This window comes from Gopherus evgoodei, chromosome 8, assembly GCF_007399415.2.
Source record: "Gopherus evgoodei ecotype Sinaloan lineage chromosome 8, rGopEvg1_v1.p, whole genome shotgun sequence".
Taxonomy (NCBI): domain Eukaryota; kingdom Metazoa; phylum Chordata; order Testudines; family Testudinidae; genus Gopherus; species Gopherus evgoodei.
This window is the reverse complement of record NC_044329.1, coordinates 113,292,543-113,309,022: the sequence shown is the minus strand read 5'-3', so window position 1 is coordinate 113,309,022 and position 16,480 is coordinate 113,292,543. Positions and strand designations below refer to the sequence as shown.

The following is a 16,480-nucleotide window of genomic DNA, read 5'->3' as shown; positions in this document are numbered from 1 at the left end:
AAGAGCTCAGTGGGCTGCAGAACTGAGCTGTGTCCCGTGTCTCCGCAGCTATCCAGGCACTGCGTTCGGTGCTGAATGCTTTCTGCGTGGTTAACAGGAAGAACATGTTTGTCTACCAGGAGCGATCCACCAAGTCAGTCTTCTACCTCCGGTAAGGAGCCCCCTTCCTCAGCCCTGCCCCTGCTCGCCTTGTCCCTCGGCCATATTCTTCTTCCCCCTCCCCCTGCACCCCCCGGGGGCTATTGCCCTGGATTTCTGGGCTCCTTGGGGCAGGGACGGTCCGTGTCTGGCAGTGCCCTGCACATGCTAGTGCAGCAGCCACAGTGACCGCACCATTCCACCAGTGCTGCCAGGCAGACTGGGTCCCTCTTGCTCACTGCTGCCTGGCCCTCCACAAGGAGGTGGGCTGAGCCTTCAGGAAAAAAACCCGTTGAACTCTTGCTCCTTTTCACTGACACCTTAATGCCCCGGACCCCACCCCCTGGGGCTGAGGCTGAGGCTGCTGCCCCACACACCTCCCATCCCTCTCTCCCTGTGCCCAGACTCTCTGAAACCACCCACAGTGGGAAGGCGTGGGAAGGGGAGAGCATCCAAGGCTGCGTGTGCCGCTCGCTGGCTCTGACGCGCAGTCAGGAGCCCATTTACATGGAGGATCAGACAGTAAGTCTGTGTTGCTCTCTGCCCATGCGGGATCTGGGGCAGCTCCTCAGGGTTGTGGAGGGGCGGGTCAGTGGGCCCAGCATGGGCACGCAGTGGTGGTGGGTGCCAAAGGCCTGGGATACAGGGAGCAGACCCATCTCCTCTCTCTCACAGGCAGTTGTGGGTTTTGAGGGTAGAGGTGGGGGAATTACAGGCAGGGTGGGGGGAAGTGTGGGGTAAGGGGATTGCAGGTAGGGCAGGGGGCAGTTCTGGGTGGGACTGGATCTAGGGGGCTGCGGAAGCAGGTATGTCTAGTGTAGCCCCCTTTCTTCCCCCCAGGGTTCGCGCTCTTCCCTGGACACAGCCTCTTGCCGCAGCGCAGACTCTGCCCGCCCCGTGGGACAGGTGGACAGACACATCCAGCTCATGGTGCATGGGGTCGCCCCAGCAGGTGGGTCATGACCTCCTGGGAGGGGAGGGGCGCACAAGATCAATCACCCACTACCCTAGGCAGTGGTGTGGGAGGGGCTGGGTTGGGACACCTCCAGGGCAGTGGGTGGGGGGTGGATTGGGGGCAGGGTCGCCTCCAGGGCAGTGGGGGGGGGGGTAGGCTGGGGTACAAGATTCTCTGCCCTGGCTTTTGTCCGAGTGATGCTGGTGCTGAGGCATGGAGTCTGCAGCTCAGCATGGCATGGGGCATGTCTCAGTTCAGGGGGAACAGTTTCTCCCTTGGCCCAGTGTGGGGGGAGGCTGCTTCCTTGTCCATGCCAGGCCCTGTTCTCCCCTTGTACCGCAGCTGTGCTGGGCATTGATGTCAGATGGCCCTAGGGTCAAACTCCATGCACCACGTGCGGCCCAGACAGTGCCATGCCTCCCCAAGTCGGTGCCAGGGCTGCTCCTCCGATGGGAGCAGCTTGTTCTGGCACGTGGCCTCTCGGGGTTTGCTGTGACAGGCGGGTGCCCTGCTTGAGGGGCAGGGTGGGACCTCCATTGGTGGTGCCCCAATGAGCATGTTGTGCTGGGGGCTGCTCTCACCTCTGCTTCTCCCCAGGGCCTGAGATCACAGACGAGCTGGTGAAGGTTCTGCGCAGGCGTCTGGATGAAGCCACCTTGGACATCATCACTGTCATGCTAGTGCGGAACTGCAAGCTGACCCCGGCTGACGTGGAGGTAACGCTTTCCCAGGGCCCACAATCACAGCCTGGAGCCAGATCTGTACCTTGCTAAAGGCCAGGAGCCATCAGTCCTGCTGCGCCCCTGCTGTCCCCCACCCCCGGGCCAGCCACCCTGTCTCTGCAGGGAACATCTAAAAATCAGCATCCACTGCCTTAGGCTGTCTCCATAGCTGGGGTGCCAGGCGCTGGGGTGGCGCAGGGCCCCTGCCAGCTGTCTGAGTGCAGACCCCCTACTTCAGGCCATCTCTGGAACAGGGTGCCTATGAGCACCCTGGTGCGTCCACTGGTCCTCAGAGGGTTCTGTATGCAGCAGCACTCGGAGGGGCCTGTCTGATGCTGCCTCTCCCAGGAGTGCTTGGCCCAGGAATTAGCAGGTTTCCTCTTCACAGTTCATCCAGCCCCCAGGCTCTCTGCCCACAGAAGTCCTCCAGTTCACTCTGCCCCCAGCCTCTCTGCCCTGGCTCCATGCTGTGGCCTGTTACCTGCGCCAGAACCTGCTCATCTTCCTGCACACTCCCAAGTACACCGACAGCAACGTTGAGCACCACTTCAAGGTGAGGGGCCGGGGCCCTGTGTGCGGCTGTGTTCCCACAGTGGGCTGGGGGGATGGCATCAGAGCAGGGCTCCCAACTGGGTAGAGTGTGCAGGTCTGTGGCAGTCTTGCTGCACTCGTGGGCAGTGGCAGAGTGGTCAAGGCTGATGCTTCGCTCCGGAGCCTGAGGAGAGTGAATTCCCACCCAAGGAGAAGAGCCCCCGGGAGCGGTTGGGGCAGGCAGCACTGCCAGGTGCTGGTTCCTTACCCTGCAGTCACCTCCCACTTCCCTATTGCACGGCACTGGGCGTTGTCCCCACGGACAGGCCGATGCCCTACAGAGCTGGGGCTCTGCACAGCATAGCCCAGCCGAGGGCTGACGGGAGTGGGGAGGGGTTTGAGGGGTGACCCAGAGGACAAGGAGGGTGGGGAGTAGGAGGGGCCCAGCTGCAGCACTCATCTGCGTTTAGCTAAGTTGCTGGTCCTGTTCCCAGCTGTTGCCGTGGAGACACCCCTGCCACATCTGTCTCTTTACATTGTGACAATGCCTCGTGGCTCTGTCTCCTGGCCCCACTGAACTAGTGCCTCCTGCCAGCCATGCCACACCTACAGAATGAGCAGGGCTGCTGTGCCAGCCTCCATGTGGGCGGTGAGCCTGCCCCTGGGTCTGCTGGGGGGGAGGGATAGCTCAGTGGTTTGAGCATTGGCTTGCTAAACCCAGGGTTGTAAATTCAATCCTTGAGGGGGCCATTTAGGGGCCTGGGATTGGTCCTGCTTTGAGCAGGGGGTTGGACTAGATGACTTCCTGAGGTCCCTTCCAACCCTGTGATACTGTGATAGGCTCTGGCTTCCTGGGTGTGCTGCCACGTGGCTCTGAGGGCTTCATGCCTTTAAGAAAGGCTCGGCCTACAGCTCCTCCCACTCTACATCGAGGTGTGGAGATGGGGTGGCCGGTGGTGGAGAGTTCGGTGCCTGCTGACCCCCAACAGTGCACTGCTTGGTTGGCAGGCTGTCTGCTCCACTCCCCTCTAGCTGTGGGGCCTGGCAGGTTGACAACCATCCTAGGCAGCCTTTCTGGGCTTGTGGCTGAAGAGGTGATGCCACCAGCATGCAAGGCAGGTTACTAGGTGCCAGGGCCCATCAAGTCCCAGAGGCTGGTAGATGATGAGGGCCGAGCATGGAGGGCAGAGCTGAAGCACATGAGGCAGGTTCATGGTTAGCAAGGGACCTGCTTATGTGGCTGGAGGCAATGCACTTACAGTGGGTGAAGCCACGCTGGGCTGGCACGTGCCCACCCCGGGACAAGGCTCTGCTCGCCTGCCGATGTGGCTGGGGCCGCCTCCCATCGCTCAGCGGGGTGCTTACCCTGGCATACCCTTCACCCCTCTCCTTCTCTGCTCCCTAGCACTACTTCCAGCAGGGTGGCAGTCCTGACCTTGATCTCTACCTGTACAACAAGCCCGGTGGCCAAGGCACTGGTGGCAAAGGTACTGGGGCACTGGGCTCTCTGGCATTGGATGAGGGGCTGAGCAGCAGGGAACTGCTTTCTTGTGCTGAGCGTCCCACAGGGATAGGAGGCAGCACGTGCCCTGTGCGCAGTGTGTGGATGTGGGGCTGTGGGGATCATCTGTTCCCTGGAGAGTCCTCCCAGGGAAAAGGCCCGTCATGGCAGCTGGAGCCCAGCACAGCTTGGAGAGGGTCCCCTGCCCCATTCCTTTCTTTTGAAGTGTTGGGGAAGGGCAGGTCTGTGGGGTGCAGGCATCTGGCGATGGGGACCCTTGAGCTGCTGAAGATTAGTTGTAGATGCGGTGCCCTGCCCCCTCTTGTGGGCTGTTGCAGGAGAGCCTGCCCGTCCTGTGCCTGGTGCTGGTCCCTTGTTCCCCTCCTGTGCTGGGTGGTGGTGTCCCGTCTCTGTCTGCCTGTGGCGAGGCTGGTGTGGCCCTCTGTGCCCTCTGAATGCTCTTCTGTTGTGTAGGAACCATGTCGGACCTTGTGCAGCACCTGTTTCCGCTCTCCCACTTTCAAGGTAGCACCTGTGGTTCATGTTGCACTGAACCGCTTTCCCTCCCCTCGCCTGACCCCTCTGGTTCCTGCCATGGACTGGTTGGGTTGTATTGTGGCTTCAGTGCTGGCTCGTCTTGTGGCTGTGTGACTCCCAGGCTCCCTCTTCCCAGCTGCCTGTGGGGTCAGTGAGCAGGAGGCTGCTGCTGCCTGGGGCCACAACCCTCAAATCCCTTGGAGAGAGAGAGAGTTCTGCTGCTGGCTCCCACCCCCCACTCTGCCCGGGGAGCTCTCTGCAATGGGAACTCGTCTCCTGCCACCAGGGCATGCTGCAGGCAGTGCCCACAGGGTACAGGCTCCCTCTACGGCTGTGTCCACAGGGCCCTGAGAGGTCACCCTGCACCCCAAGACCCAGGTGGCTGCACTGGGGGGTTTATAGTGTGATGAGGCTGGGTGGAGGGGATCCGGTGAGATGGGGCTAGGTGAGTGCTGCGGTCTGGCCAGCACTTCCAGTGGGAACCAGGGTAGGAGGGGACAAAGTCCCCAAAGTCCCAGTCTCCGTCATCGTGGGTCTGGGTAGGAATCCTGGCAGGAAGTAGGGGACCATGATCTCAGTTGCTGTCCGTCTGGGCTGTGCCCGAGAGTGGTTTTCCAGTTTCAGCTGGGCCTTAGACATCGTCACACCAGCAATGGTTAAGGCTCCGATTTTCTTGTGGAAGTCAGAGTCCCTGACTTCACGAGACCTCCAAGACCAGCCTGCGGCGGCTGGGGGCTGCAGGGTCCACCCGTGGCATGAGGCAGCAGAGGAACCCGAAGCTCCTGGCTGCTGCGGGTGGCCGGGGGGACCCTGCGGCTCCCAGCTGTGGCGGGGAGAGGGGCAGAGCTCCAAGCTGCTGCAGGCATCAGGCCCAGCCACAGCGGGGCCCTTGCAGCTCTCAGCTGCTATGCCCAGCGTGGGGACCCCTCTGCTCTCATAGTGGGACTGGCAGCATTGGCATCTGGAGGAGTAGCGAGCTCCCTGCAGGCACACCAGTGGGTCTGCTCTGGTGGACCCCAGCCTGTTCCCCTGCTCCAGAGCATTGTGCCTGGATCCTGGCTGGCCTCTCGTGCTGGGGCAGCCCATGGAAACCAGCCGTCTACCTGAGGCAGGCACTTGTAGAGCGGGCCTGAGGAATCAGGCAGGTTACAGAGCTTCATGGCTAGCCCTGCCCCAGGGAGTGGGTAGCAGCCATCCTGATGCAGGCAGACAAGGACCAGCCCTGGGTACTGTGTCCCATTCAGGTGTGCACGCATCAGGGGGATGGAAGGTACAGGAGTCCCGAGGAGGACTGGTGAGCTGGAAAGCCTGCCTGCTCATGAGAGACTAAAGGAGCTCAGTGTTGGCAAGAGAGAGAAGGGATGACTTAGCACGTCTGAGCACCCTGGGTGGAGCCTCGTGTTCCGCTAGCAGAGGGCTCTTCAGGCTGGCAGACAGGCCGAACGGGCTCCGGGGCGGGAAGCTGAACTAGACAATTCTGACTATAAACAAATTAAACTTTGGACGTACTTAGCCATTGCTCTAGCTCAGAACGAAGTTCTGGGCTGGATCCAGGAATCCCAGGGGAGATTCTCTCACGCCTGGTCAAACTGGAGGATGATCATAGTCCTCGGTGAACGTCTCTCAGCATCCACCTTGCTGGGAATCTGCCATCGATGTTCAGTGCATGTCCTGGGAAGGACAGGCTGCAGGGAACCTATCAGCGCTCTGCTGCCATTCCAGTCTGCAGAGCTCTGACATGTGGGCACCAGGAAAGGCACCACCTCAGCACCTCTCTGGGTTGCCAAGGTGGGTGCTGCGCTCTGGAGTGTGTGTAGCAGGAGGCACCACTTGCTTTTCTTCACCTTCCTTTGTGCCCCCTCCCCCAGGGGAAGTGGCCCAGCACAGTTTGAGGTGCAGCGCTAATGGGGTGAAATGGGCTGGGGGAGCCCAGCCCCTGAGGAAGATAAAACCCTGCCGTTTTGCTGACTCCTGCTCCGCTAGAAGCATCCCCTGGCCTCTAGTGCTGAGTGGGGGCAGGCCCCGGCCACCTGCTGCCCTCCCTGTGTGATGGGCAGAGCTGGTGACCCACTGTCCCAGCTGGGTCGCTGGCACCCATAAGAGTGACTTACTGCGCTCTGCAGGGGAGGGCGTTACCCTCCTGTGAGATAGATTGGGGCAGGGTCCTGGTGGCCTCTGTGATGGCCACTGTTGCTGACATGTAACTGGCGCACCTAGTTCATGGGTCCTGCGTGCATTCACGTGCCAGCAGCTGTGTGGTGACTTGCCTGCCTCAAGTATCAGAGGGGGAGTATCTTAGTCTGGATCTGTAAAAAGCAACAGAGTCCTGTGGCACCTTGTAGACTAACAGACGTATTGGGTGAATAGGTCTGACGAAGTGAGTATTCACCCACGAAAGATCATGCTCCAATACGTCTGTTAGTCTATAAGGTGCCTCAGGACTCTGTTGCTTTTTGCCTGTCTCAGTGCCCTTAAGTGCAGGTTCCTGGGCCACCTTGCACATACTGCCCCTAGGAGAGATCTTGTCCTTACCCAGCCAACTTCCCTGCATCCTCTCCCAGTTGCCAGGGCCCTCCTGGTGGCCCATGGGGAGCCAGCCAGCTCCATGTCCAGAGACACAACAGTGTGGGGACCCCACACAGGACGATGTGTGCAGTGGACACAGTGCTCTTGGCCTCCTTTCCTGCACCGGCGCTTCCTGCATGAGCTGCTGTCCACAAAATAAGCGTGGTGCTGCCACTCTGGCTGTTTGGAGAGCTGCACTGGGAAGCACAGTGTGGGGTTGGGTGGCTGAGTTATGGTCCCAGGGCTGGGCTGTGTCACCTGCTCTTGTCGCTGCTGCTGTCTCCCTCTTCCTCCTCCTCCCGTGGGTGCCCCTTGTCCTGATGGAGACTGCAGACCCCTGGGGACGAGGCCTCTGGCTGTGTGTGGCACAGTGGGGCCGATGGAGGGTCTGGCTCCTGCCATAGAAAGAACTAACTGCTTTATGCCCTGAGCCCCTCACTCTGTCTGCCCCTACAGGGTGAGTCCCTGAGGGGGTAAAACCCCAGGCTAAGGCTCAGCTCTTCAGAGTGAGGCTGCAGCCCTGGGGCCTTCCCAGCATCACCACCAGGAGCTACAGGTCCTGCATCACTGTGCTGGCCCAAAAGGGGCTACTGACCAGTGTTGGATGCTGGTATGAAGAGGAGCAAGGATACCAGAGCCCTGCCCCAGGAATGGGGAGGGCATGTCCTAGCCAGAATGCCGCGGGGACGTCCAGGAGCACACTGAAGCGCTGGAGGGAGGGGGTGGTTTGAGGGCAGCATAGCTGGACTCCTTGCACCAAGCCAAAAATACAAATGCAGCATGATGGGCACATGACCTACACACACCTCCTCCAGGCATCATGTGAGCATCTGCAGCCCATCCCCTCTGCTCCCCCAGGCCAGGGACTCCTGTGCAGCTGTATATGTGTTGGAATGCTAGCGTGGCAGCAGGACAGACCTAGCTGCATGCCAGGGGTGGCATTCCGCTGTTGGCTGTGGGCACTGGCTGCAGTGGCAGCTCTCGGCAAGAGCCGAGAGTCCTTGTGGGCTGGGGGTGTCCAGTGCAGGGCTGACACACAGTCACTCGGGCTCTTCTCTCCTGCAGGAATTGCGTGCATTGCTCTGTCATTTGTGGATGAGCATGGCAGCCCCCTCTCACTGGCGCACTGGGAACGGTCTAGTTCCCTGAAGCTGCCCCCATCCCTGCCTGGCACAGACCTGCTGCAGGATGCAGACTTCGAGAGCCTCACTGCAGTCAGCAGGCACCATGCTGAACCTGGCACCCTCAAACCAGGTGAGAGTGCGCATCTTCTGTACTGGAGCCAATCCCTGCCGCTGAGCCTGGGCAGGAGCTGCAGCCTGATGGGGGAGCTCTGGGCACCGTGGACAGTGGGCTCAAGGCTCTGCAGGGGGGCTGGGTGGGGAGCCCGTCCAGCTATGTCCCTGGGATGGCTCGCTGGAGCTGAGGAGGGCCTGCTGTGCCCAGGGGAGAGGACATCGTGTAGCAGTGGGTGTCTCTGAGCTTGGGGGGGTGGGGAGTGGTATCATCCCTCTGCAGGGGCCATGCAGTTCTGGTGACTACCGTCTTCCCACAGCTGCCTGCACCCTAGTGCGCTTGGACGTCTGGGAGAAAGGGAACATCAGCCCCCTGCAGCTGTCCGAGAAGCTGCGCAGCGCCGTGCGCCATGCCCTGTGCGACGCAGTCATGGAGTTCAGAGTGCTACCGGCCCCACTCTGCATGGAGGCTGCCTGCCCGCTGGAGGAGCTAGGCAGTGGGGGTAAGCTCTGGGGCAGGATTGCTGCCATCTGGCTGTGGGGTCTCTTCTGGGTCTTCTCGCCACAGGCAGCTGTGGGGCCAGGACCTCCAGCCAGCTGTGTCCTGGAGCCCAAGGGGGCGGGATGGGCCCCAGCCCAGGAGCCAGTGGGAGACTGGCCCCTTCCCCCTGGCCAGGGAGATCTGGTTCCATGGGGAGGCTGCTCCGGCGCTGGGTCCACAGCCTCTGCCCAGGTTCTGATGTGCACTCTGTCTGCAGGAGGCCTCAGGAGGACCGTGTCGGAGACCAAGGGGCTGGCTCTTCCTGCGGGCAGTGTGGGTGCCAGTAGAGCGCCCCCACCCCCTCTGCACTTCACCTCAGCTTCCAGCTCTAGCTCTGGCGAGCCAGTCACACCCACAAACAAGATGGGGCGCCGGAGCTTCTGGGACATGCTGGTACTGTCAGAGGGACGTGGGCTGTAGCGGGGTGCTCAGACTGAGCCCTGCCCCAGGGCTGGGGTCACAGCGGGGCCTGGGAAGGGAGGAGCTGGCTATGCTGGGTTGGCAGTGGGCGGGGTGGGAGGTGGGTTGGGCCTACAGCTGGAAGTCAGCTGGGATGGGTGGGCAAGGGGAGGTCAGAGCTTTGCCCCCTCCCTCCAGAGTAAGGCCGACTCCTCGGAGCTGGGCAGCCCCAAAACCACTGACGACATCGTGCTGGAGCGGCCAGAGGAGAGTCGCACCCGGCGCCGCCATAAGACAGAGAGCGTCAAGCAGCATCTGAGCCAGGAGCGTGCTTCCGCCACGGCCGAGCTGGAGCAAGCCCAGAGGCAAGTGCCCCGGTGCTTCCTGCACGGCCGGCTGGCCAGCCGTACCCACGGCGTTTCTGGCTGGCCTTGCTGCTGCTGCTACTGCTGTGTGCGTGACAGGACTCTGAGCAAGAGGGGCTTTGGCCCACTGGGCCCGAGGCTTGTGGTGACCCACACGGGCATTGCACATGGACAAGATGTGGCCAGACATCATATGTGCCGGGGGCGGGCAGGCACCACATTCACTCATCCCTCTAGCTTCTGCTTTGCACTGCCCCTGACATCCATCTCTGGCCTCGGCTGCATAACTAGTGCCCTGCCCCCACAGGCGCCAAGTCTGCCAGCTCCAGGAAGGGGAGGTGGGCACCATGCACCCGCTCTTCAGTCAGACCTGCCAGCAGTGGATGGCTTTCATGAGTCGGCTGGGTATGTACCACGGGCCCATCTCCCCTGCCTCCGAGGATGGGGCTGGAATGGGGCTCTTCTCCCCGAAGCTTTGCCAGTAATCCCTGTGTAACCATTCCTTCCTCTGGCCCACGCTGACCCTGCCCTGTGCCTCTAACCCAGCATGTAGGTGCTGTTTGTTTCCGTAAAGGCACCATGTGCCCGGGGTATGGCATAAGCAGTAACACGGCCTCCGACTGATGGGCCTGCACTGGCCAGCCAGTGGCCTAGTGCTGCACACGTTAGCCTGGGAGACCTGGTCACTCTCCCCAGCCCATCAGGAGGGCTCAATATTGGAGAATCTCCTAGGCGTCTGCAGCCAGAGGGCTCCTGCTAGAGGGAAGAGGCCAGAGCACAGGCCCTACACAGTGGGCTGGAGATTCAGGCACTGCCCAGCTCCACAGAGGAGAACTCTGCCTTTGGAATACCTGCTTGAGATCCTCGCAGCTCCTCCCAGTCCATGCCCTCTGGCTCTGCCAAGTGCATCCCCATTAGGGTACTTACAAACACTCTCTGAGAACCCAGCAGGCTGCTTTTGTAGCTGGGTATGTCTGTGGCTCATGCCGCTTCTCCTGGGCCGGGCAGGGTGTCCTTCGGTGCAGCAGTGTTCGGTGGAGATCGTCTCCCGCTTCCTGCTCTCCTCCATCCTGGAGGAGGTGGTGAGCCTGGTCACGGCCCTGGCGAGCGACACCACTGTCAAGGTGTTCCAGCAGCACTGGTGAGTGTCGCGTCGGGGGGATCAGCCGTGGGGTTGGGAGAAGGGCCCAAGGAGTCGGCTGCCCTGAGCTCGGCTGGGAGGTAGGGTTGGGGGTCACTGCCAGGCTCCCTGTTGCAGCTGGCAGGTATTGGGTGGGGCAGCTCCTGGCGGCCAATGCTCTGTGTGGTGCTCTCCCCTGCAGCTGTCCTCAGGGTGCCACCTTCCTTCCATATAACCCCCATCAGAGCTCCAGTCCTCGGCCTGCAGCCATCAGACATTTCATCCTGCTGGGACGCAACTTCCACCAGTGGCGCTACAAAACTGAGCAGGGTAAGTGCGGGGCCAGATGCAGGCATTCTGTGGGCCTGGGGGGGGGCCCACAGAATGCCTGCATCTGGGAGAGGGCAGGTGCCCAGGCAGAAACTTCTTGTGTCCAGCTCCATGCCCACAAGGCATTTGTTCTCAGACTTGCTCGTGGCCCCTGTCTGACTTGTTTCACCCCAGGGGGTTCCCCCAGGTGGGACTCAGGCTTGGGCAGTACAAGCTCTACCCCAAGGAGCAGTTCCTGTCTCCCAGTCTGCCTGTGTCACACTGAACATGTCACGTGGCACATCCTCCAGGAGGAGCCATTGCTCTGTGACACGCTCCAGGCAATGCGTGTGGTGCAGGCTGTGCCATGCGCCCCTCAGGCTGGCACCAGGCTGCTGCTCCAGCCCAGAGCAATGTGCAGTGGCTAAGCAGAGGGTAACTCCTGGACCAGGGCCCCCTGAGTTTTTTTATCCTGTCTCTGCTTTGCCGGAATCTCTCAGCACAGCGAAGGGGGGTGGGGGGCTTTTTCCTGTGGGTGGTGCGCCGTATGGAGAAGGGAAGGCCAGGCCCATTTCTCCTCCTCACAGACCAGTCCTACAGGGACTGCAGGGAGGCACAAGCTAGTGCCCCTGGGGAACACACTGTGCTGGTCCCAGACATGCTGCTCCTTCATCAGAGTGGTTAGCTGGCTCAGACGATGCCCACCCTGGCTGGGGATTCTGCCATTAGTCCCCATGTGGGGCAAAGGGAGGGGAGTGAGGTGCCAGCAAGACAGGCTCAGAGCTAGTGCTAAGCAGAATGTGGAGAGCAGCAAAAGGAACTTCTCTGGCATCGGCTCTATCAGAACTTCATCCTCCGCTGAGAGAATCACGGGGGGCTGCTGCTCGGTGAGTGGGTGGGTGTATGTGCACCCAGGGTCCAGTCCTTCCCATTAAAATTCAGGCCTGGCTTCTGGCTGGCTGCAGAGCGCTGGGACTCTGACCATACCAGCACCCAGGGTGGAAGCTGCCAACACTCGTGTTCAGCTCATGCACTCTGCAGGAAAGCTCTTCAGGAAGGGTTTGACCCTCCCATCATGTGACCACGACCCTGGCGGAGCCAGGGCAGATGAGGCCTGATGTTCCTGACTAGAAACCACATCTGCTTCCCGAGAAGGGCCAAGCCCGGTGCCCGTAGGTGGCCTGAGCAGGTTTTGCCATCAGCTCCTCTCCAGCCCTCAGGGTGGACTCCAGGCACAGGCTGGGCACTTTGCAGCTGCACACGTTCACTCTTGCAGAGCACTCTTCCAAGCCACACCCACAAAATAAGCGCCAACGACGAGTGTCTGCCAGCCTGGTGCTGCTCATGGCAGATGTCACACACAGGAATGCGCAGCGCCCAAAGCTGCCCTGGGTTCCCCAGGGTGGGATGTGCACATGCCCCTGGGCCTGGCACCTTGGCTGGGGAAAAGTAAAACGCCTTCCCAGCACCATTCACTCGTGGCTCCAGAATGTGGGCACCTGCAGTAAATTGCGCAGGTCTGTGACCCGCTCGCACGGGGGCTGAAATAGTGAGCAATGCTGATGTCTCCGTGATAATCACGTGATAATCACGGAGACAGAGGCGCTTACCCCTTTGCGCTGTGCAGACCCCTTTCTGCACAGGTGTCACGGCATTGAGGTTTTCCTACAAGCTGAGAGTGGCAAATGAGAGCCGCGTGGGAGAGGTGGCGCTGCATGGCGCCAGCCTGACCCGAGCCCTGCTCCTGTCTTGCCTGAGCTCTCAGCCTTAGCCCTGCCTGGAGTCAGGGATGTGCCCCTGGGCCCATCTTTGGCTCAGGACTGGATGAGGGGAGGGGGTCTTGGCTCATCCCTGGACTTGGCATGGCAGCATCATGAGCCCTTCGTTCAGGCGTGCCTGGACTATGCTGCTCCTTAGTGGCTGGTCAGTATCATGCTGCTTTGGGGACTGGCCTGGCAGACAGGGCTTGGGAGCACAAGGGGAGTGCTCCTTACAGCTTGGTGGCACTCAACGTTTGGTGGTTCCCTACATACCAACTGAAATGTACCCACCTCTGGGAGCAGAATGGGTATCAGACATGGGCACAGAACACTGCAGCCCGGCATGGGCCTGGGGCAACTTTGCCAAGTCGCTCTGGGATCTCAGTGCTGAGGGTGGGGCGTGGGCTGGCACATGTGGTTGGGGATTAGGCTGGAACTTAGAGTGCAGCCCTCCTGGCCAGCTGCATCTTGGCAGGCTGCAGCGCTGGGTCCTGGCTAGTTGCTGTCATGGGCTTCCTTCCAGAGGACCAGGGGCCTGTGGCACCCATGTTCCTGCCGATGCCTCCCTACAGGGTGCAGGCAGTGATCAGCAGGAAGGCACATGGTGGTTCTCTGGTCTCTTTCAGCCCACAAGGGGCTCCAGCACTTCGAGGCCGTGGAGCTGAGCTTGACTGAGAAGGGCTCCAACTCCAGCCCCTCACTGGCCCCGAGGCAGAGATTCCTTCTCTTGGAGATCCTCGACAAGAAGGTGGGCACAAATCCAGCCTGGCCCTGCAGCCTCTCCGGGCAGACCTGTGGTTGAAGGCAGCCTGGCCTGGCTCCTCACAGGGCCCTGTGTAACAGTGGGGTGGGGCAGGGCAGAGCAGGCAGCTGAGCCAGGGCAGTGCTGGGCAGCTGCCTCCCTGTCTGCCCTTGCACGGCAAAGCCATGGTCTTTCTGTGGCCTAGTGCTGCCACCCCGTCTGGACGGGCATGCTGATAACGGCCATTATTCCCAAGGGCCCAGGGCCAGCCTGTGCTCCCAGGCACCTTGCAGTCAGCAGCTCTGGGCCCTCCTGCTGCAGAGCAGGTGTGAACCCCAGGACACATCACCATGGTGATGGGCTGGGTGCTGAGGTGGTGCTGTGCCCCCCTCTATCCTGTAGGGGAAGCCAGCTGGGGGTGTAGCAGCAGGAGCCCATAGGCTCTTGAGTGACAGCGGCCTGGCCATGGCTCAGTTGATGCCACCTCCCCCCCACCTCCCCCAGCAGAGCACTCACCAGCTCCCTTCCCCCCTAGCTGATGCTCTACACCTACAACTGGTCCCCGGACCTGGGCAGCTCCTTGAACAGCTCACTCACCCGCCTGCTGCAGTGGCAGAATGCCCGCTCCCATATCGTGCATTGCCTCCTCAGCCAGAAACTGGGGCTCTTCCACCACTACTGCCACCTGGACACACCCTGGCATGAGGACAGCAAGCAGGTAATGGCACTGCCAGCCCCACAATGCTTTACTGGTGTAGCGCCCACCTGGGCCGCTCACAGGTCACCACGAGTGTCTGTGTACAGCCACAGTTCTGTTTGGCAATTCTAACCCAGAGCCTGTCTGCAAATGCAAGGCACACGCTGGCTCCGAGCAGCCTTGGTTACTACCTGTCAGGTGACCTCAACGCACTCCCAGTCCCGAATTCCCCCCCCCCCAGAAATGTATGTGCTATTCTGAGCTGTCTGGATAGGTCCCTTGTTCCTGCACGGGAACGACATAGAGCAGCTTGCTGCCTGCAGTGGAGCTACCCCCAGAGCTCACAGCATGGGACTGTGACGATGTGGTTCTGGCGGGACCCAACAGAATGCCAATTCAGGACCAATTGCTCAAACAGGGCAGTCACAGCCCAAGGCTGGGGTTTTTCCACCTCTAAGGCGAACCAAACCAGCCAGACAAAAAGGACTTCGGTTTCACCCCACTGGCTAACCACAAGTCACACAAGCAATTTCCTTAGACACTCCAGTCTCCCAGTGTCACCACCAGTGCTACTCATCATGGGGATGAATGGTTATGAAAACCAACACCCCAGTAAAAGAAAAAGGTTCTCTCGATCCCAAAGGACCAAGCCCCAGACCCAGGTCAATATATACATCAGATCTTACCCTCAAATCACGCTGTTGCCAATCCTTTAGAATCTAAAATCTAAAGGTTTATTCATAAAAAGCTAGAGATGAGAGCTAGAATTGGTTAAATGGAATCAATTACATGCAGTAATGGCAAAGTTCTTAGTTCAGGCTTGTAGCAGTGATGGAGTAAACTGCAGGTTCAAATCAAGTCTCTGGAGTACATCCCCCGCTGGGATGGGTCATCAGTCCTTCGTGTAGAGCTTCAGTTTGTAGCAAAGTCCCTCCAGAGGTAGGAAGCAGGATTGAAGACAAGATGGAGATGAGGCATCAGCCTTATATAGGCTTTTCCAGGTATAAGAACACTTCTTTGTTCTTACTGTGGAAAGTTACAGCAAAATGGAGTCTGCAGTCACATGGGCCAGTTTCTGCACACCCTGCTGAGTCACAAGGCGTATCTGCCTCCTCTCAATGGGTCAGTTGTGTAGCTGATGGTCCTTAATGGGCCATCAAGCAGGCTAAGCAGAGCTAACACCCACTTGTCTGGGATCTTTCCCAGTAACACAGCATAAGTTTGAAATATAGACAGTATACAGCCAATACTTATAACTTCAACTACCAAATGATACATACATACAGGCAGCATAATCATAACCAGCAACCCGTAACCTGGTCTTGGACACCTTATATGACCCCCTTTACCTAAGATCTGGTGCCACTACAGGACCTTGGTTACAACCCATGTTCTATATGGTCCCAGTTTATATCAATAACGTCACAGGAACTAATTTTGATTGAGGAATAAAACCAGTGTCTTTAACAACAGAAGATCAGATTTGAAGTCAGTACCAGTAACGAGGCGTTAAAGTCAGAAGTGGTTACAAGAGAAATAGATAAAGCACATTCTAACCTTAAACTAGCCTTGGTTCAAGGTGAAATTCTTACCACAGGTTTTCAGTAGCGATGCTGACCAAGTTTCAGGTCAGGCTCTGCTCTTAAGGTCGGTGGCTCTTTCTGCTCTCTTACGTGAAGAGAGAGAACGAACTTGGGGTGGTTTTGTCCCTCACCTTTACAGGTCAGTCTCCCTTTGAAGTTCATTTTCCAGAGAGTGACACCTAGATAAAGATCTTTCAGGCTCAGAGAAAGGAGACACGGAGTCTGATGGGAAAGAGGTTTCATGCTGTTGTTTGCTAAGATGCAGAATTTGTTTGGCAAGGAAGGGGGTCAGGAAGAAAGAATGACTGCTTGAGAGGTGATGGCTAAGGCTACGTTTTAGTCACGGGTATTTTTAGTAAAAGTCATGGTCAGGTCACTGGCAGTAAACAAACATTTGTGTCCTGTGACCTGTCCATTACTTGTACTAATATACCCCTGACTAAATCTTGGGAGCTCAGGGGGGATCCCCGCTGTTGCTGGGGGCGCTGGCGGGGCTGGCAGAGTTCCTGCCTGGCTCCGAGCAGCTCTCTGGAAGCAGTGACATGTCCCTTAGCTCCTAGGCGGAGGCATGGCCAGGGATTTCTATGCACTGGCTTCGTGGGGCCCATTGGCCAGAAACTGCAGCCAATGGGAGCAGCGCCTGCAGGCGGAGGCAGTGCATGGAGCCACCTGGCTGCGCCTCCGTTCCTAGTAGCCGAGGGAGGGACATGTCACCACTTCCAGGGAGTCCCCCGAGGTAAGCGCAAGCCGGAGCCCTCACCCCCTCCTGCACCCCAACCT

At 59.5% G+C, this 16,480-nt stretch overlaps 1 protein-coding gene across 16 annotated transcripts in view; it reads left to right on the top strand.

The window, feature by feature from the left end:
- The window catches only part of SZT2 (SZT2 subunit of KICSTOR complex), a 76,556-nt gene that overhangs the window by 47,259 nt on the left and 12,817 nt on the right, over window positions 1-16,480 (top strand). For 12 of the 16 annotated variants that reach the window (XM_030571681.1, XM_030571683.1, XM_030571673.1 and 9 more), the window contains 16 exons: window positions 49-151; window positions 543-660; window positions 979-1,090; window positions 1,691-1,809; window positions 2,204-2,368; window positions 3,752-3,833; window positions 4,322-4,372; window positions 8,015-8,203; window positions 8,505-8,687; window positions 8,943-9,118; window positions 9,323-9,489; window positions 9,797-9,894; window positions 10,498-10,630; window positions 10,812-10,939; window positions 13,305-13,426; window positions 13,956-14,138. In XM_030571681.1, coding sequence (XP_030427541.1) covers window positions 49-151; window positions 543-660; window positions 979-1,090; window positions 1,691-1,809; window positions 2,204-2,368; window positions 3,752-3,833; window positions 4,322-4,372; window positions 8,015-8,203; window positions 8,505-8,687; window positions 8,943-9,118; window positions 9,323-9,489; window positions 9,797-9,894; window positions 10,498-10,630; window positions 10,812-10,939; window positions 13,305-13,426; window positions 13,956-14,138 — 2,129 coding nt within the window. The remainder of the gene's footprint in view (window positions 1-48; window positions 152-542; window positions 661-978; window positions 1,091-1,690; window positions 1,810-2,203; window positions 2,369-3,751; window positions 3,834-4,321; window positions 4,373-8,014; window positions 8,204-8,504; window positions 8,688-8,942; window positions 9,119-9,322; window positions 9,490-9,796; window positions 9,895-10,497; window positions 10,631-10,811; window positions 10,940-13,304; window positions 13,427-13,955; window positions 14,139-16,480) is intronic. The other 4 variants (XM_030571677.1, XM_030571688.1, XM_030571676.1 and 1 more) reach the window with 1 other exon arrangement.